Source organism: Mercurialis annua, linkage group LG8 (assembly GCF_937616625.2).
Source record: "Mercurialis annua linkage group LG8, ddMerAnnu1.2, whole genome shotgun sequence".
In the NCBI taxonomy this organism is placed as follows: Eukaryota; Viridiplantae; Streptophyta; class Magnoliopsida; order Malpighiales; family Euphorbiaceae; genus Mercurialis; species Mercurialis annua.
The window spans coordinates 28,558,152-28,573,824 of record NC_065577.1 but is presented as its reverse complement, the minus strand read 5'-3'; the positions used below and the strand labels follow the sequence as shown (position 1 = coordinate 28,573,824).

At 38.7% G+C, this 15,673-nt stretch overlaps 2 protein-coding genes across 2 annotated transcripts; both read left to right on the top strand.

Moving 5' to 3' along the window:
• Positions 1-332: 332 nt before the first annotated feature.
• On the top strand, positions 333-2,598 carry LOC126661825 (uncharacterized). Its single transcript, XM_050355699.1, has 2 exons — positions 333-971; positions 2,125-2,598. The coding sequence occupies exons 1-2, from the start codon at positions 333-335 to the stop codon at positions 2,596-2,598; spliced, it is 1,113 nt and encodes a 370-aa protein (XP_050211656.1).
• Positions 2,599-8,830: 6,232 nt separating this feature from the next.
• LOC126661824 (uncharacterized) lies at positions 8,831-9,882 on the top strand. Its single transcript, XM_050355698.1, has 3 exons — positions 8,831-8,872; positions 8,974-9,383; positions 9,576-9,882. Exons 1-3 carry the CDS (start codon positions 8,831-8,833, stop codon positions 9,880-9,882), a joined length of 759 nt encoding a protein of 252 aa, XP_050211655.1.
• Positions 9,883-15,673: the final 5,791 nt, after the last annotated feature.

Below are 15,673 nucleotides of genomic sequence, written 5' to 3'. Positions count from 1 at the left end.
GACCGTATCAGATCATAGAACGAATAGGGTCAGTTGCTTATTGGTTGGACTTGCCACCAAACATGTCACAAGTCCATCTTGTGTTTCATATTTCAATACTTAGGAAATATGTTACACATTCTTAGTCATTGCCACTGGTCATCTTATGTGGGGCATTATGGCACAGCAAGAATCGCGGCTTGCGTACTTGAGAGCGGATTCTTTTGACCAACACTCTTGAGAGATGCAAAGGATTTTGTGAATCATTGTGATCAGTGCCAACGAGTTAGAAATATCTCTAAACGAGATGAGATTCCCTTGACTTCCATCCAAGAGGTAGAAATTTTCGACGTATGGGGATTCATTTTATGGGGCCGTTTTCGGTGTCTTTAGGAAAGCAATATATTTTGGTATGTGTGGATTACGTCTCCAAACGGGTAGAGGTAGAGGCCTTACCCACAAATGATGCCAAAGTAGTGTTGGAGTGTCTCAAGCGACTAATGAATCAGTTTGGCACTCCGAGGGCCATAATAAGCGATGGTGGATCTCATTTTTGCAATAGGAAATTTGATGCCTTAATGAAGAAGTACAATGTCTACCACCGCATCGCTACTCCATATCACCCACAGACGAGTGGGCAAGTGGAAGTATCAAATCATGAGTTGAAGCGAATTCTGGAGAAAACAGTGAATGGCACAAGAAAAGATTGGTCACTAAAGTTAGACGATGCGTTATGGGCATACCGTACGGCTTTTAAAACACCTCTCGGAATATCTCCATTTCGCATAGTCTATGGGAAAGCGTACCATCTTCCAGTTGAACTCGAACATCGTGCATATTGGGCGATAAAGAAGCTAAATTTTGATTTGAAAGATGTGGGCGAAAAGCGAATGCTTCATTTAAATGAATTAGACGAGTTTCGATTCATGGCTTACGAAAAGCTTTACAAAGACAAAACAAAAAGATGGCACGATGTTCACATAAACCCTAAGGTTTTTTGAGGTAGGTGCACTGATTTTGCTTTACAACTCACGATTGAGGCTGTTTCCAGGAAAACTCAAGTCTCGATGGAATGGCCCATTCAAAGTCTAGAGTGTGGCGGAGCATGGAGTGTTGGAATTAGAGAATAAGCAAGGAGAAATTTTCAAGGTCAACGGACATCGGTGCAAACCATATCTCGGAACTTTGAATGATCAAATAGTGGAACAAATTACACTCACCACTCCTCTGTGATCCCAAACATGCAGTCGAGCTTTTGACGCTAAACAAGCGCACTCGGGAGGCATTCCCGAGAGGTTTGCAATTAATTTTTTTCGCAAAATTTATATTTTTCGATTTTTGAAAATTTTTGATCATCCCCTTAGCCGGCCCCTAGAGGGCCTGGGTGTATGAGCTGGCCGAGAAATGCAAGGACGTGTTTTTTCTCGTCAAAAGAGTGTAGTGGCCCAGCCGGCCCCCAGCCGGCCTGATGTCGTGGGCCGGCCAAGGGCCGGCCGAGGTACTGAATTCTATAAAAAAAAAATTAATTGCTGCAAAATTTTCATAAAAAAAAAACAAATTTTAAGAAAATCAAATAAATATTTACATACAAGTCTTTTGTGTTAGTTTTGAATCTTTTCTTCAAACAAATAAGGGAAGCATATTTAGCCTTTTATGAAGTTTTTATACTTGATTGCTTTGTCTAATTTCCCTTTTCATATTACATTTCCCACCATTAGTATCTTAATTGACTTCGTATTTTGTTTTATTATCTTAATCATGTTAATTAGGAATTTCATTACCTTATTGCATTTTAATTTTCCTTTTTTAACTAAAATAATACCCTAAAAATTCATTAGTGTCTTCACCCTATAAATATAGGTAGTTCAATAGTCATTCTTCTCTACACTCTCCCTCTAAACCGCATAGGCAAATACCAACCTTGAAATTATGAGCTGCTGCTCCAATAGCGATTCCGAGTCGGAAAACTACGATACCTACGACCCTTCCACATATGACCCTCACTATGAAACCGAACCGGTGTGGATCCCACATGCACCAAAAGATGCGCATGAGTGGCTACAAGACCTACCCCACCAACCCGAGGATTTCATGGATGAAATTTTCCAAGAACCTCACTCCGAAAGAGATTCAGATCTTGATTAGGACTCATCCAAGGAGGATTCGGATGAGGAACCCGATAAGGAGGAGGAAAACGAGGAGGAGGAAAATAAGGAGGCGGAAAATGAGGAGGAGGAAAATGAGGAAGAGGAAAATAAGGAGAAAGAAGAAGAGGTTGTGGCTTTGGAGGAAGTGGTTCCCGATACTATGGCAAGCGTGGCCGCCATTGATTTGTCATTTAATCTCGTGGTGTCGGGGATGATTTCTTCTCCCTACTACACTTCCACCACAAATGGAAGCGCTTCCTTGGTGCACTCTCCCGGCACCTTTACCAATCCTATTGTCGTTTCCGACACTAATGAAATTACTAGGAGAAGGGTGCAACGTCAACTCTTCAAGGAAGAAGAGGCAATAGAGAATGCATGGTCCATGGAGTATCGTGAGGAGGTGGCGTGCTCTAATGAAATGGAGAATTTGGGTGGGAATTGGTTCGTGGGAAGGGTCGCCCTAGAATTGTGAGGATGTGTTGGAAGAGGGTGGCTTGATCAAGAACAAAAGATCAAATATTTGGATTATATTAAGTTTTTAGTTTAAGTTGTTGAGTCATTTCGTTTTTTTTATTTATTTTAAGTCCTTTATGTTTTGTACTTTTAAAAATTTCGAATAAAAGTCCAAATATTATTACTAGTGTCATTCATATTCTTTATTTATGTCATTTTAGTGTTTTATATCATATTTAAAAGCAAATAAATAAGTTAAACACATAAAAATAAAAAACATTACAAAATTAAAAAATTTGAAAAATATTTCAGGCCTCAGCCGGCTTCCAGCCAGCCTTCACCCTTAGACCGGCCAGAAGCCGGCTGAGGCTTAAAATATTCAAAATAAAAAAAGAGCAGTGTGCTCAGCCGTCCTTTAACCGGCCCTCGATACCAGGCCGGCCAAGGACCGGCTGAGCTGCTGTAATTTCTTTAAAGGGCTTATTTTTCACACTTTTACTTCATCTTATTCACTTTTCACCTTTCAAAAACCCTAGAACGAATTTTGAACTTCAATTTGGGGGAAAATCATCAAAAAAGTTTGAATTACTTTGCCTTTTGAGATTCATCTACTCTTTCAAAGTCATTATTCATCAAAACTCTTGCAATTTAAGGTATGTACACTCTTTTCCTTTGAATTTCTAATTTCAAATTAATGCAATAATTGTGAAGTTTAGATGAAATTGTTGGTTGTAAATTGTTTATTTAGCCTTAGGATTGATTACCCATTAGTTAATTTGTGATTTGTATGCTATAATTGATTAGAATTTGTAAAATTCACTTAGAACCCTAGAAAACTCAACATTGGGGGAATTAGAAAATTTTCTACATTAGCTTAATTAGATGCTTTATCATGACATATTGCTAACATTAGGAGTAATTAAACACTAATGCTTCATCTACACTTGTTCGAGAACATAGTTTAACTTAGTTTTTAGGAATATTAAGTGTGTAACATTGTTAAGTGTTATAAGTTGTATAAAGTGCATTAGATGTTGTGAGTATTTCTGGTGATTTTGTTGGAATATTTGTTTTAATCCTTTTCGGTACCAATGACGCAAAAATCAACTGCCGCTAGCACTTCAAGGGGAAGGCAAGCACAGAAGAAGCGTAAAGGAGCGCCTCATGATGCTGGACGTTTTCTGTCAGCCACAAAAAGTGAGTGGTTCGATGACTCTTAGACTAACACCTTGATTGTGGAGAAAACTGTTCATCAAGAGGTTGATGCGGAGTTCAATATACAGGCCGCTTTTGCTAGTTTAGGATGGGCGAAGATTCTCGATCTTTCTGGCGAGTACTATCCGACTCTGGTAAGGAAATCTTATGCCAATATTAATTACAAGGATAGAGCAAAAGTAACCACTTTGGAGAGCTTTGTGCGAGGTAGACAAATTTCTATCTCGATGGATTTGTTGAATGAGATTCTTGAATTATTATCTCAAGGGAAGGGTTGTCCTGAGTTTCATTCTTACAGGAAAGAGATTATCAATGACAAAGAATGGACTGTTGACAGTGCAAGGGTTAAGTTTCAAATTGACTGGGCAACGGAGCTAGGAAATCACTGTTTTCTAGCTAGACATTTGGAGCTTCGCCCTCGCTTGTTGGCTTAACTTTTTGCCTTCAATGTTTCTCCAAAAGCTAGTGGATTGAATGAGGTAAGGGTGACAGATTTGTACTGAATGGATAGAATGTTATTTGGTGTTCCAGGTACAGTTCAGAGGATTCCCCTAGCTACCATCATCATTCATCATATTTTTGATGCTGCACGCTTCAAAGGAAAGGCTTTGGTTTTCAGTTCTGATTAGCAAGATACTTCAGTGAGCTAGAGTGGCTGTACCAACTGCAGAGGCCAAATTCACTGAGCGTCGTGATATGGTGACATATGAGACAATTGAGCATCTGAATTTTCAGAAGGTTCAGGATGTTTGGCGGAACATCCAGACTTAACATATAGGTGCAGGGGAGGTTCCACCACCTCAAGTCGTCGATCCACTATTTCCTTCTGCAGCTCCAACCGACACACCAGTACCACCTGCAGTCCGGCCACGAGTTCCTTTGCGTACTTTGCTTAGACGTTTGACTTGTATATGTCAGACTGTGTAGAGAGATGTAGCCGACACTAGAGCAACAGCTGAGAAGATTGAGTCAGACGTCGCTGTGACTCGTGCTGTTGTTCAGAGAATTGAGGGAGATGTGCGGGCCAACCATGCGGCGCTTGATGGCCTTCATCAAGAACCTCGATCTCGTCGAGGGAGTAGTGTTTGAGTTTTTATCTATTATTTAGTGTCGTTTAAACTTTTTGTAGAATATTATTATTCATTAGTACTTTTTAGACTTCTATGTTATTATATTTTTCATATAGATTAACCAGTTGTTATTAGATTTATGTTATCCAGTACAACGGTAATTGCGGCAGCAAATGGCAATTTGGGAAAAATGGAGCGGCTTGCAACCAGTTGTGGAGCATTTCGCCGCCTCGCCAAAAAGAGAAGCACTTTTAATTTTTTATTATTACTCTTCTTTCTTTTATTTTGCACTTTCTCATACATTGAGGACAATGCATTACTTTAGTGAGGGGGTGGGAAAAGAAAAAAAATCATAATAATAAAAAAATAAAATAGAAAATTCAATAAAGAAAATCAAAAATAAAATTTTGTATATATTTTCAGTTTAAACTATGGTTAGAAATAGTGTGAGGAAGTAAAATCAAAGAAAAATGTGAATAGAAAAATAAATAAAGTTTTGGGTTGAAATAATAAATATTTGTCAAATAATTAGTTCCAAAGCTCGAATAAATGCAAGTGCGGTTTTTAATTCTAACAATAGTTAATGATGCTCGACAAATAAAAATGTTAATTTTATGACATGATTCGATAGGACTAGGGTGAATTCAATTTCTAGCTTTAGTGACCACTAAAACACGGTTGAATAGCCTGATGCGGAATCATGACATGTTTGTTATTTATCAAAAATTGAGTCATTTTCGAACTTTTGACAATTTTTGGCATGACTTGTAATATTTGAGTAAATGGCAAGACGCAACAATTATTCTTGAGAGTTCGAGCCTAATTTTCTTGTTGTGAGAATTGTTAACATGCTACTTTTCTAGAACTTGCTCAGTGTCCATTCAAAGTTACACGGTTGACTTTTTGACATTTAGATGATATTGGCATTTAGGTATACACAATTCATTTTAGACCACTTAAATAGCTTACCCTTCATACATTAGATTACACAATTTTGAAACATAGACTTTTTTTTTTATTTTCAACCCACATTCCATATTTTTACCCCTCAAACATTTACCTTTTTCAACACCTCAACTTGATTTGATCAACAAAGATTGAAAAAAAAATGTTATTCTAGCTTGATGATGAAAAAGAAAATGTGAACAAGTGCCTAAAAAGAAAATAAATGCCTTGCAATAAAAAAAAGATGCAAGAAAAGAAAAAAAAGAAAAAAAATCAAGAGAAAAAGAAAACAAAGGCAACTAAAAAGAAAGGAAAAGTTCACTCATTCAAGGAAATTCCAAGCTAGTTCACTATTTCGTACTTCAAAGTAAAGTTGATTCAAGTCTTATTGCAAAAATCTAAAAATATTACTTACCTTTTACCTTAACCCCATCACACCCAAAAATAAAAAGACCAAGTGATTTTTGTCAAAAACCGAGCCAAGTAGCGGAGTCCGGGACTATGAGCAAACCTATGGTAAATTCGCATGTTTCCAATTGAGAGATAATTTGTTGATTTCACACCTCAAACACATGAGTGTCGGAGTGAAAACTTCTGAGGAATTAATGCCATTTGCTTATTTATTATGAGTTTATGACATGATTTGCTTAAGTAAGAAAGTTGACTATTTTTCACATTGTCACGTAAACGATGGTGATTCATTAGTGTTATTCAGTGTTGCATAAGCTAGAATGATAGTATTCTTAGTGTTATCGGATTATGTCATTTTATTTTGATCCATTATTTGTCTGTATCATTAATGGTTGTTGGTTTAGAAACTCTCACTTAATTAATTCATTAGTTTGCTAAATTAATTATTGACGTGTATTTAACATGTTTCAAGCCTAGGTAGTTTGTAGTAAGGGCAAGATTCATGATTTGCTTGAGAACAAGTAAAGCTTTAGTGTGAGGAGGTTTGATAAGCTATTATTTTACGTAGTTTTTATAGCATTTATTCGCTAGTTTGTAGTACTTGTGCGTAAAATAAGAGCTTATATAGTTAGATTTTCGTGTTTTGTAGTCTTTATGAATAAATATTAAATCTTATCATTTTTGGGGTATTTATGATTGAAACAGGGTCAAATAATCAAAGTTAGAAGAATTAAGGAAACCAGAGGCAAACCCAAGGCCAATCGGTTCGAGTTGAATCGAACCGGTCAAAGGACAGAAGGTCAGCCGGCCAAGGGCCGGCTGAGACCTGGATATGCGCGACATTATGTTCGCATGAGAAAAAGGCAGGGAATTTCTGAAGTTATCACATCGGACTTTCCATAATGAACAAAAATTGCATTCACACTCAGGAGAAGTGATCCTTCTTGACTTGCACACAAAGAAATGAGCTTTGACAATAAGTTATAATTTCATTAAGGGAAGAAGTTATGCTCTTTTGGAAACAAGACAAGTTAAAGATTGGTCCACTCAAGACGATTATGGAAGGACTTGATCATTACTCCACTTTCAAAGAAAAGAAGATATTCTCAACTTGATCTTCACTCAAGCTTTACATGGAAGGATGATATCTTTGGCTTGAACTCCACTCCAAGTGACTCTATAAATAGACCTCATTTGTGTAGAGAAAATATATACCACTTAGTGTAGACTTAGACTTAGACACCAAAAATACTCTGTTAGTATAGATTATTTTCTATCTTCTATCTCTTATGTACTCAAGGTGTAACTTATCCATTGTTATAATCCATATGACAATGGGTAACTAAACCTTTAGTTCGAGGGTTGATATGAACGTTTAATTATATAATTGATTGACTTTGGATATATTGGTGATTTATCGTGTTTCGATTATTGAACTTAATGCTTGGATTAAATTGAGAAATTGATTCATGATGCATGTTTAGTTAACTAGTTGAGAAATTGTTAATTAAATAGACCTATGTAATCATAAACTTAAAGGACAACGCCACGAGAGTGGGTTGGAATTTAAGTAATCTTAAGTTTGCTTCATGATCACAATTTAGTTGGTTAATTGGGTTTTAATAACGCGAGAGCGAGTTATTATCGATTAATTAATAGGTGTTAAAATTTGGTGTTGATTAATATTCTTCATGCTGGAATGTATTTGATCAATTCATTCATTGCCTTATGTTTTAATTATTGACTCGAGAGAGCTTAGTTAAAATAGACCAGTTAATCAACAACGTATGAATTAATAACACGAGAGTGAGTTAATGAATACGTGTTCTTAAGGGTTCTCTTAATAAATATCATTTAATCGCTTGACTAGGTTCATTACAACACGAGAGTGAGTAATTTGCCTATTAATTGGTTATTTGTTTATTTTTTTCAATAATAACTCGAGAGAGAGCTATAGGTGCTTTAGACTAGCCTGAACTATAATTTGGCAATACAACTGAGTTGTGATCATTTCCGTCTTTGAGGCTCGAGAGAGGGGGATTCGATATTTTAGAATAGCTCAACTCTAGGTATTCACCAAGATATTCATTGTTCATGATTTTATATTCTTATTTGGAATTATCAACCCTTGAGCCTTTTACTCTTATTATTTATAACTATTAGTCTTTAAATCATTTTAACTTTATTGATTTCAATTACTTTAATTTATTTGTTAGTTGGTTTCTTTTAATTATTTTGGTCACAAATTCTCAAACCATTTTCGTAGCTAACCGGTCAAAAGAATTCTCTAAATTAGTCATTAAATCTATTGTCTCTGTGGGATCGATATCCGTACTTCCGGATTATATTACTTGCGCGATACCGTCACTTGCGGTTTAGCACTAATAAGTGCTCCAGTGCAATCTTATGCTGGGAATTTCCGAAGACCCCAACGTAATCGAGAACGGAAGAGAGGCAGATATGGCAATCGAGTTGGGACTTCAGGAGAAAGATTTAATGCCAGGACAACGGGTGGTGTAGGAGTTTGAACACCCCTTTGTCAGACCTGCAACAAGAGGCATTATGGAGTATGCCATATAATCTCGAGAGCGTGTTTCAATTGTCGCCAACATGGTAACTTTGCTAGATATTGTCCGAGGCAGATACCCCAAGGTTCAATGACCACAGTTGCACATTCTTCTTACAATCAACAGAGAACTGCATATCAGGCAGCATCGGGTTATGGTCAGACGGGGAGTACATTTACTGGCTAGAGAGGTCGAGGTTATGGAAATCGAGGAGGAAGAAATGGTGGAGGTTGCAGTACTGGTCAGACTTCACAGGCTGGTGGAAGTCAGGCCAGAGTCTTTGCATTGAATCCTCATGAGGCTCAGGCTTCCAATGCTGTTGTGCAAGATACATTTCTTATCGCTTCTCAAGATGCATTAGTTCTATTTGATCCGGGTGCTACGCATTCATTTGTTTCTCCTAGTTTTGCGGTTAAGTTGGGAAGGCAACCCGCTTATTTACAACGTCCTTTGTCAGTAGCTACCCCAGTAGGCGAGAGTATAGAAGTTAGCGAAGTTTATCCTTCTTGTCCTGTGAGTATTCAAGGGCGAGAGTTGATTTCTGACTTGATTTTGCTAGAAGTATTAGCTTTCGATGTTATACTAGGAATGGATTGGCTAGCCCAACACTATGCCAATGTGGATTGCCGTAAGAAGATAGTCAAGTTTAGTCCGCCTGGAATTGAACCTATTTCAATCCAAGTTGAGAAGTTGGAATCTCCTGTGAATATCATTTCGGCCATCAAAGCGTGTCGAATGTTAAGAAAGGCATGTCAAGGATTTTTTTCCATTGCGAAGGATGTGTAAAGGAAAAGTGGAGAGTTACAAGATGTACCGGTGGTGTCTGAATATCCGGATGTTTTCCCCGAAGAATTGCCTCGATTACCACCAGATCGAGAGATTGAGTTTTGTATCGAGTTTGCTCCTAATACAGAACCAATATCTATACACCCGTATCGGATGGCGCCAGTAGAGCTAAAGGAACTTAAAAACCAACTAGAAGAGTTCCTTAATCGTAGGTTCATAAGACCTAGTGTATCGCCATGGGGTGCACCAGTGCTATTTGTCAAGAAGAAAGATGGATCACTATGGTTATCTAAGATTATCGTTAGTTGAACAGGGTTACGATGAAAAACAAGTATCCATTGCCAATAATAGATTATTTGTTCGATCAATTGCAAGGAGCAAAGTATTTTTCCAAGATTGACTTTAGGTCAGGTTATCATCAGTTGAAGATTCGAAATGATGATATTTCAAAAACTGCTTTTAAGACTCGTTATGGACACTACGAGTTTCTGGTAATGTCATTTGGATTGACTAATTCACTAGCGGCTTTCATGGACTTAATGAATGGAGTGGTTAAGCCGTTTTTGGATCAGATTGTGATCGTGTTCATCGATGATATTCTGAAATACTCGCGTTCGGAGGAAGATCACGTGCATCATTAGCAATTAATACTCCAAGTGTTAAGAAAGCATATGCTTTACACCAAGTTTTTCAAGTGCGAATTTTGGCTAAAAGAAGTTGCATTTTTGTGACATGTTGTGTCTCAAATTGGAATTGTATTCGACCCAAAGAAGATTGAAGTTGTGTTAGAATGGGAGCGACCTAACTCAGTTACGGAGATCCATAGTTTCCTAGGATTAACAGGATACTACAGACAGTTCATGCATGAGTTTTTGAAGATTTTCGCACCATTGATGAAGTTAACTAAAAAGAATGCTAAATTTGATTGGACGGATAAGTGCGAAGTCAGCTTTCTAAAACTAAAGAAGTGCTTAACGACAGCACCATTGTTAGCATTACCTGAAGGAACGGAAGGGTTCATATTGTACTATGATGCTTTAAGAGTTGGATTAGGATGCGTATTGATGCAGCATGGTCGAGTGATAGCCTATGCTTCTCGACAACTCAAGAAACTTGGAGTGAACTATCCAACTCACGATTTGGAATTAGCAGCGGTAATTTTTGCTTTGAATATTTGGAGGCACTACTTATATGGAGCAACATGCGAGATATTCACAGATCATAAAGGTTTGAAGTATATCTTTGATCAACGTGAGCTAAACCTCTAGCAGAGAAGATGGTTAGAATTGCTAAAGGATTACGAATGTATGATTTAGTACCATCCTAGTAAGGCCAATGTGGTGGCGGATGCTTTGAGCAGAGTGTCTGCAGGCAGTCTTGCACACATTACAATGATGTGGCGAAGACCATTAACAAAAGAGATTCATAAGTTGTATAGCCAAGGAGTTAAGTTTGAAATTTCAAAGCTTCGAAGTTTGTTAGCTCATTTGAGTATTCGACCAACGTTGATTGATCGAATCAAGGAGTTACAAGCGGATGATCCTCAACTAAAATGATTGATAGATGAAGTTCAGCAAGGAAAGAATCAAGATTTCAGCATTGTCAACCGAACATTAAGGCATGGAACCAGATTGTGTGTGCCGAATTTGGATGATTTGAGACAGAAGATCATGCAAGAGACCCATGGATCAATGTATAATTTACATCCTGGATCAACCAAGATGTATTGTGATAACAAGGAGATGTATTGGTGGAATGGAATGAAGAAGGACATCGCAGAATTTGTAGCTAAGTGCCCGACTTGTCAGCAAGTTAAATTGGAACATCAACGACCATATGGATTTCTATAACCTTTACCTATTCCAGAGTGGACATGGGAAAGGATTACTATGGATTTTTTAATTGGTTTGCCAAGGACACAAAGAGCTTTTGACTCTATATGGGTGATTGTAGATCGTCTAACGAAGTCAGCACACTTTATTACCATCAAGACGATGTATTCAGCAGCAAAGTTGGAAAAAGTGTATATTGACAAGATTATCAGTTTACACGGAGTCCCTGTATCGATTGTCTTCGATAAAGGTTCAGTTTTTACCTCTCATTTCTGGAAAAGTTTGCAAGAAGCATTGGGAATTCAGTTAGACTTCAGCTATGCTTTTCATCTTTAGATAGACGGTTAGTCTAAAAGGACAATTTAAACTCTAGAAGATATGCTTCGTTTGTGTGTTTTCAATTTTGGAGGAAGTTGGGATGCATACTTACCGTTGGTAGAGTTCTCATATAACAACAGTTATCATTCGAGCATTGAGATGGCTCCTTATGAGGCGCTATATGGATGCAAGTGTAGATCCCCTATCTGTTGGGATGAGGTCGGAGAAAGAAAGTTTACGGGAGCGGAGATTGTCCAAATTACCTCAAAGAAGGTACCATTGATTAGACAACGTCTAAACACTGTCGACAGAAAAGTTACGTAGACCCAAGGAGAAATGATATAGAGTTTCAAGTCGGATATTATGTTTTTCTCAAGGTATCACCTATGAAAGATGTACTCCGTTTTGAAAAGAAAGGAAAGCTATCTCCAAGGTATGTGGGTCCATACCAGATTATGGAACATATTGGAAAAGTTGCTTACAAGATGGATTTGCCACAAGATATGTCACAAGTTCATCATGTGTTTCATATTTCCATGCTCCGAAAATATGTGTTGGATCCCTCTCGTGTGATTGAACCACAAACAGTGGAAGTCAACGAAGAATTTTCATACGAAGAAGAACTAGTGGAGATTATTGATACGCAAGTACGGAAGCTTCGAACCAAAGAGATTCCGATGGTGAAACTTCTTTGGAGGAACCATTCTGTTGAAGAATGTACGTGTGAAATGGAGGAAGATATGTGATGGGGATATCCGCATCTGTTTATCCTAGGTACGTGGCTAAGATTAAAATCTGAGAACGAATTTATTATAAGGAGGGGTGAATGTAATTGATGGATCAAGATGTCAGATGTAAATCTAAGAGTCGGGATGTTTTGAGTATCGGATCAGGTATTTGTTAGGTTTTATGAGCGATCCCCTTGGCAGGTGGAGCTGTGGTCCTTTTATAGTGTTTGCAGCGCGCTCCGCTTTCCCTTCTTTCTCTAGTCGATGTGGAATTTGTGGTTCCCTTCCTTTTATCTTATTTTATTTGCTTATTCCATCATTAATCCCCCCCCCGCCCGAGGTATTGCAATAGTTGGATATTTATGCCGAAATTTGTTCATTGCAATCCATTTTGTGAAAGATTTCTCTGTAAGTTTGTTACATATGACATTGACTTTGCTCTTCTACTGGTCTTCTGATGCGGCTGTTTTGTGTAGTTTTATTTTTTACCCTTTGGGATGGGTTTTTGGGGATTTCCATATCTTCTGGGATTGGAGAGGTTTTCCCTGCATCTTTGTGGCTTGTTTGTGTTGGGTTTTATGGAACTGCTCAGCCTAAGCCGGTTGTGAAGAGGTCCGGTAAGCTGACCGGTACGATCTTTATTTTGTCATGTTTGTTGTTTCTGGGTTCTCCTTGTGCCTTTTGTAGCATGTTTTGGTTATTTGGTTTTATATGACCCAACCCAAATAGGCTACAAAGAAGGTCAAGGGGATTCCATTGTTTTTTGTAGGCTGGTATATTCTTCATATGCTTATCTTTCCCTACTTCTCTTCTGGATTCTCCCTCGTTCTATTTTCCTATCTTTCTTATCTTAGGGTCCTTCCTGTGCTTTTCGAAGCTTGGTTGGGTTAATTAGTTTTATTCATTTCAAACCAAGCAAGCTACAAAAATACTAAGGGAGACCCCATGCCTATGTTTGCTTTCACCAGGGTTTTTTTCTTTCTTCTTCCTCTTTTTATAGTGCCATGTGGTCGTGTATTTGTAGCTGTCACGTCTTTTGGAGTTCTTCCTCGTTTCTTGCGCGTCGTGCTTCTCTCTCCTGATTTCTTTGTACGGTTGAGTTGCCTGTGCATCTTCGATTTTAGTGCTGCAGTAGTTAATGCTTCTTTATTACCATTTATTACTTCAGTGTTTTCCCTTTTTACCCTTTTGTTTTATCTATATGCCCTCTCGGAAAAGTTTATAAATAGATTTCTTCTTTGCATTTTTTTTTCTTCTTTCGTGATTTTTCTTTTAATCTCTTTGTTGCTGTCGTTTTCACTTTTTCCCTTCTAATGGCTAAGAACATTTTTGATGCTATGGGCGTTTGTCTTCAGTGTGATAATGAGGGCGGTGTTGATGTCAGTCTTCCTTTGCTTGACCGCCCGACAACCCTATTTATCTCCCTTATGTCAGATAACGAAGATGGGCCTCCGGTAGCGATCATGTTCCTTCCGTGGCGGCTACCTCTCTGGTCACATTGCCTGCCGTTTTGCCCGTCATTACCTCGCCTGGGGCTCTCCCCTCTGTTGTTACCGATTCTATGTCTGTGGTGGTGGTGTCTTCGCTTAATGATATGCCTTGGGTGACTCTTCCTTCCGCTTTTTCTGAAGGTAGTCAGAAGCGTCGTGCTACCGGCCCTCCGGATTCCTCTTTGGAGGACGTGTCTCGCCCTCGTCGGGATGTGCCACGCTCCACCTTTGTCTTGAAGGGTAGTGTTGTCGACCAGGACTGCATTATTCTTCAAAAGGGGTCTCCTCTTGACTCAACCACATCCGGAATGCTGTTTCCGGTTATCTCCGGAGTCAGTGTCCGTTGTCTATGGCTTGACAATTCCCTGCCGTGGGGGGGGGGGGGGGGTGCGCCGTCCATTTCTGCTACTTGTTTCCGGCTTCTTGATGAGGTCCGTCGGTTGGAGGACGATCGAACTCGTCTCTCTAATTTCAAGAATTCTCGGACGGAGGTTGATGCTCAATTTGAGCAAATGCTGCTGCTTTGACTCGTTTTCGAGAGATAAAGAAGCGGCAATCGGATGAGCTCCTTCTTTTGAGGGCTTCAAATGAGTCTCTGAGGAACGACCTCCGTGAGAAGACTTTTCTTGCGACCTCTCTAGAGAAGCAGTGTGATCAGAGGGGTAAGCAGGTGGAGTCCTTGTATCAATCTCTTCGTCAACTTGAGGATCGTGTTACGGACCTCGACGTTGCGCTAAATAATGTTCGTTTGGATTGGGCGGAGTGGAGGCGGAACGTTCTCGCCTGTAGTTGCAAGACCAGGTCTTTGTGAATCAACTAGGGGATGCTACTGGTGTAGTTCCTTTGATGTTTCAGCAGTATCGCCGGTCCGTCAAGTCGGTTATTCTGAGGACTATCTGATGGCGGATCTCTCCTTCCTTTATGTTGATTTGGTTCGGTTTCGTGACCAGTGTCTCTCTGCCTTTGCTGTGCAGAAGTCTGCGTTTGAGGCATTGGCAGGTGCCTCTCCTTCGTCCGAAGTTGTGCCTCCGTCTTCTTTTTCTGTTGTTGCCTTGTCTTCTCCTATGCCTATTTCTGGTGTTTCATCGCCAATATTAGTTGACGGTGTGCCTCCTTCTTCCGGTGGTAGCTGAAGTTTGTCTCTTTTTTTTTTACGTATTGTTTTTTTTTTGTGATGTTGGAGAGTGTGACGTCGTCGTTTCTCTTATTTGTTTTTCTTGTTTTGCTGTTTATGCTTCTTGTAAGATTTTTGTTGAAGTTTTTGATTTCTTGTCTGCTTGTACTTTGTCGATTCACGTTGCTGTTGTGTTGCTATTGTTTGTTTATTTTGGGAGATATGTTTCTCCGTTTTATTTGGCCATTTCCTTAGTGAGATATGCATCTCTTTTGTTTTTGGCTGTTGCCTTAAGAGGTCTGATCCTCGTTTGTTTGGCCGTTGCCTTGAGAGATATGTATCTCCTGAGTCGCTTTTATGTGTATTTGTTTATATCTTCGAATTTTGTTGTTGCTTCTAATTTGCATTTTGCTACTTAGTCAAACAGAGAACTCTGATTGTATTGAAATTGACATGAAGATGCTAGTTGATACAAAAATGAAGGCTATTATCTTTGTCTTTTTGCCTTCGTTCTTTGACTTTTTCCTTATGGTCACTTTATCCTTCTGTCTCCTTCATGGCGATAGTGTAGCATTTGGCTGCTATCTCTTGATTTCCCTTCACATTGATTACTCCTCC

What these genes read in the sequence shown, in the direction of transcription:
- LOC126661825 (XM_050355699.1), top strand. Translation starts at nt 333, where the DNA reads ATGGGGATTCATTTTATGGGGCCGTTTTCGGTGTCTTTAGGAAAGCAA. An exon ending in ATGTTCACATAAACCCTAAG is followed by an intron (nt 972 to 2,124) that starts GTTTTTTGAGGT and finishes GATCTTGATTAG; the next exon opens with GACTCATCCAAGGAGGATTC.
- LOC126661824 (XM_050355698.1), top strand. Translation starts at nt 8,831, where the DNA reads ATGGTAACTTTGCTAGATATTGTCCGAGGCAGATACCCCAAG. An exon ending in TCCGAGGCAGATACCCCAAG is followed by an intron (nt 8,873 to 8,973) that starts GTTCAATGACCA and finishes TTTACTGGCTAG; the next exon opens with AGAGGTCGAGGTTATGGAAA. An exon ending in GTTATACTAGGAATGGATTG is followed by an intron (nt 9,384 to 9,575) that starts GCTAGCCCAACA and finishes GGATGTGTAAAG; the next exon opens with GAAAAGTGGAGAGTTACAAG.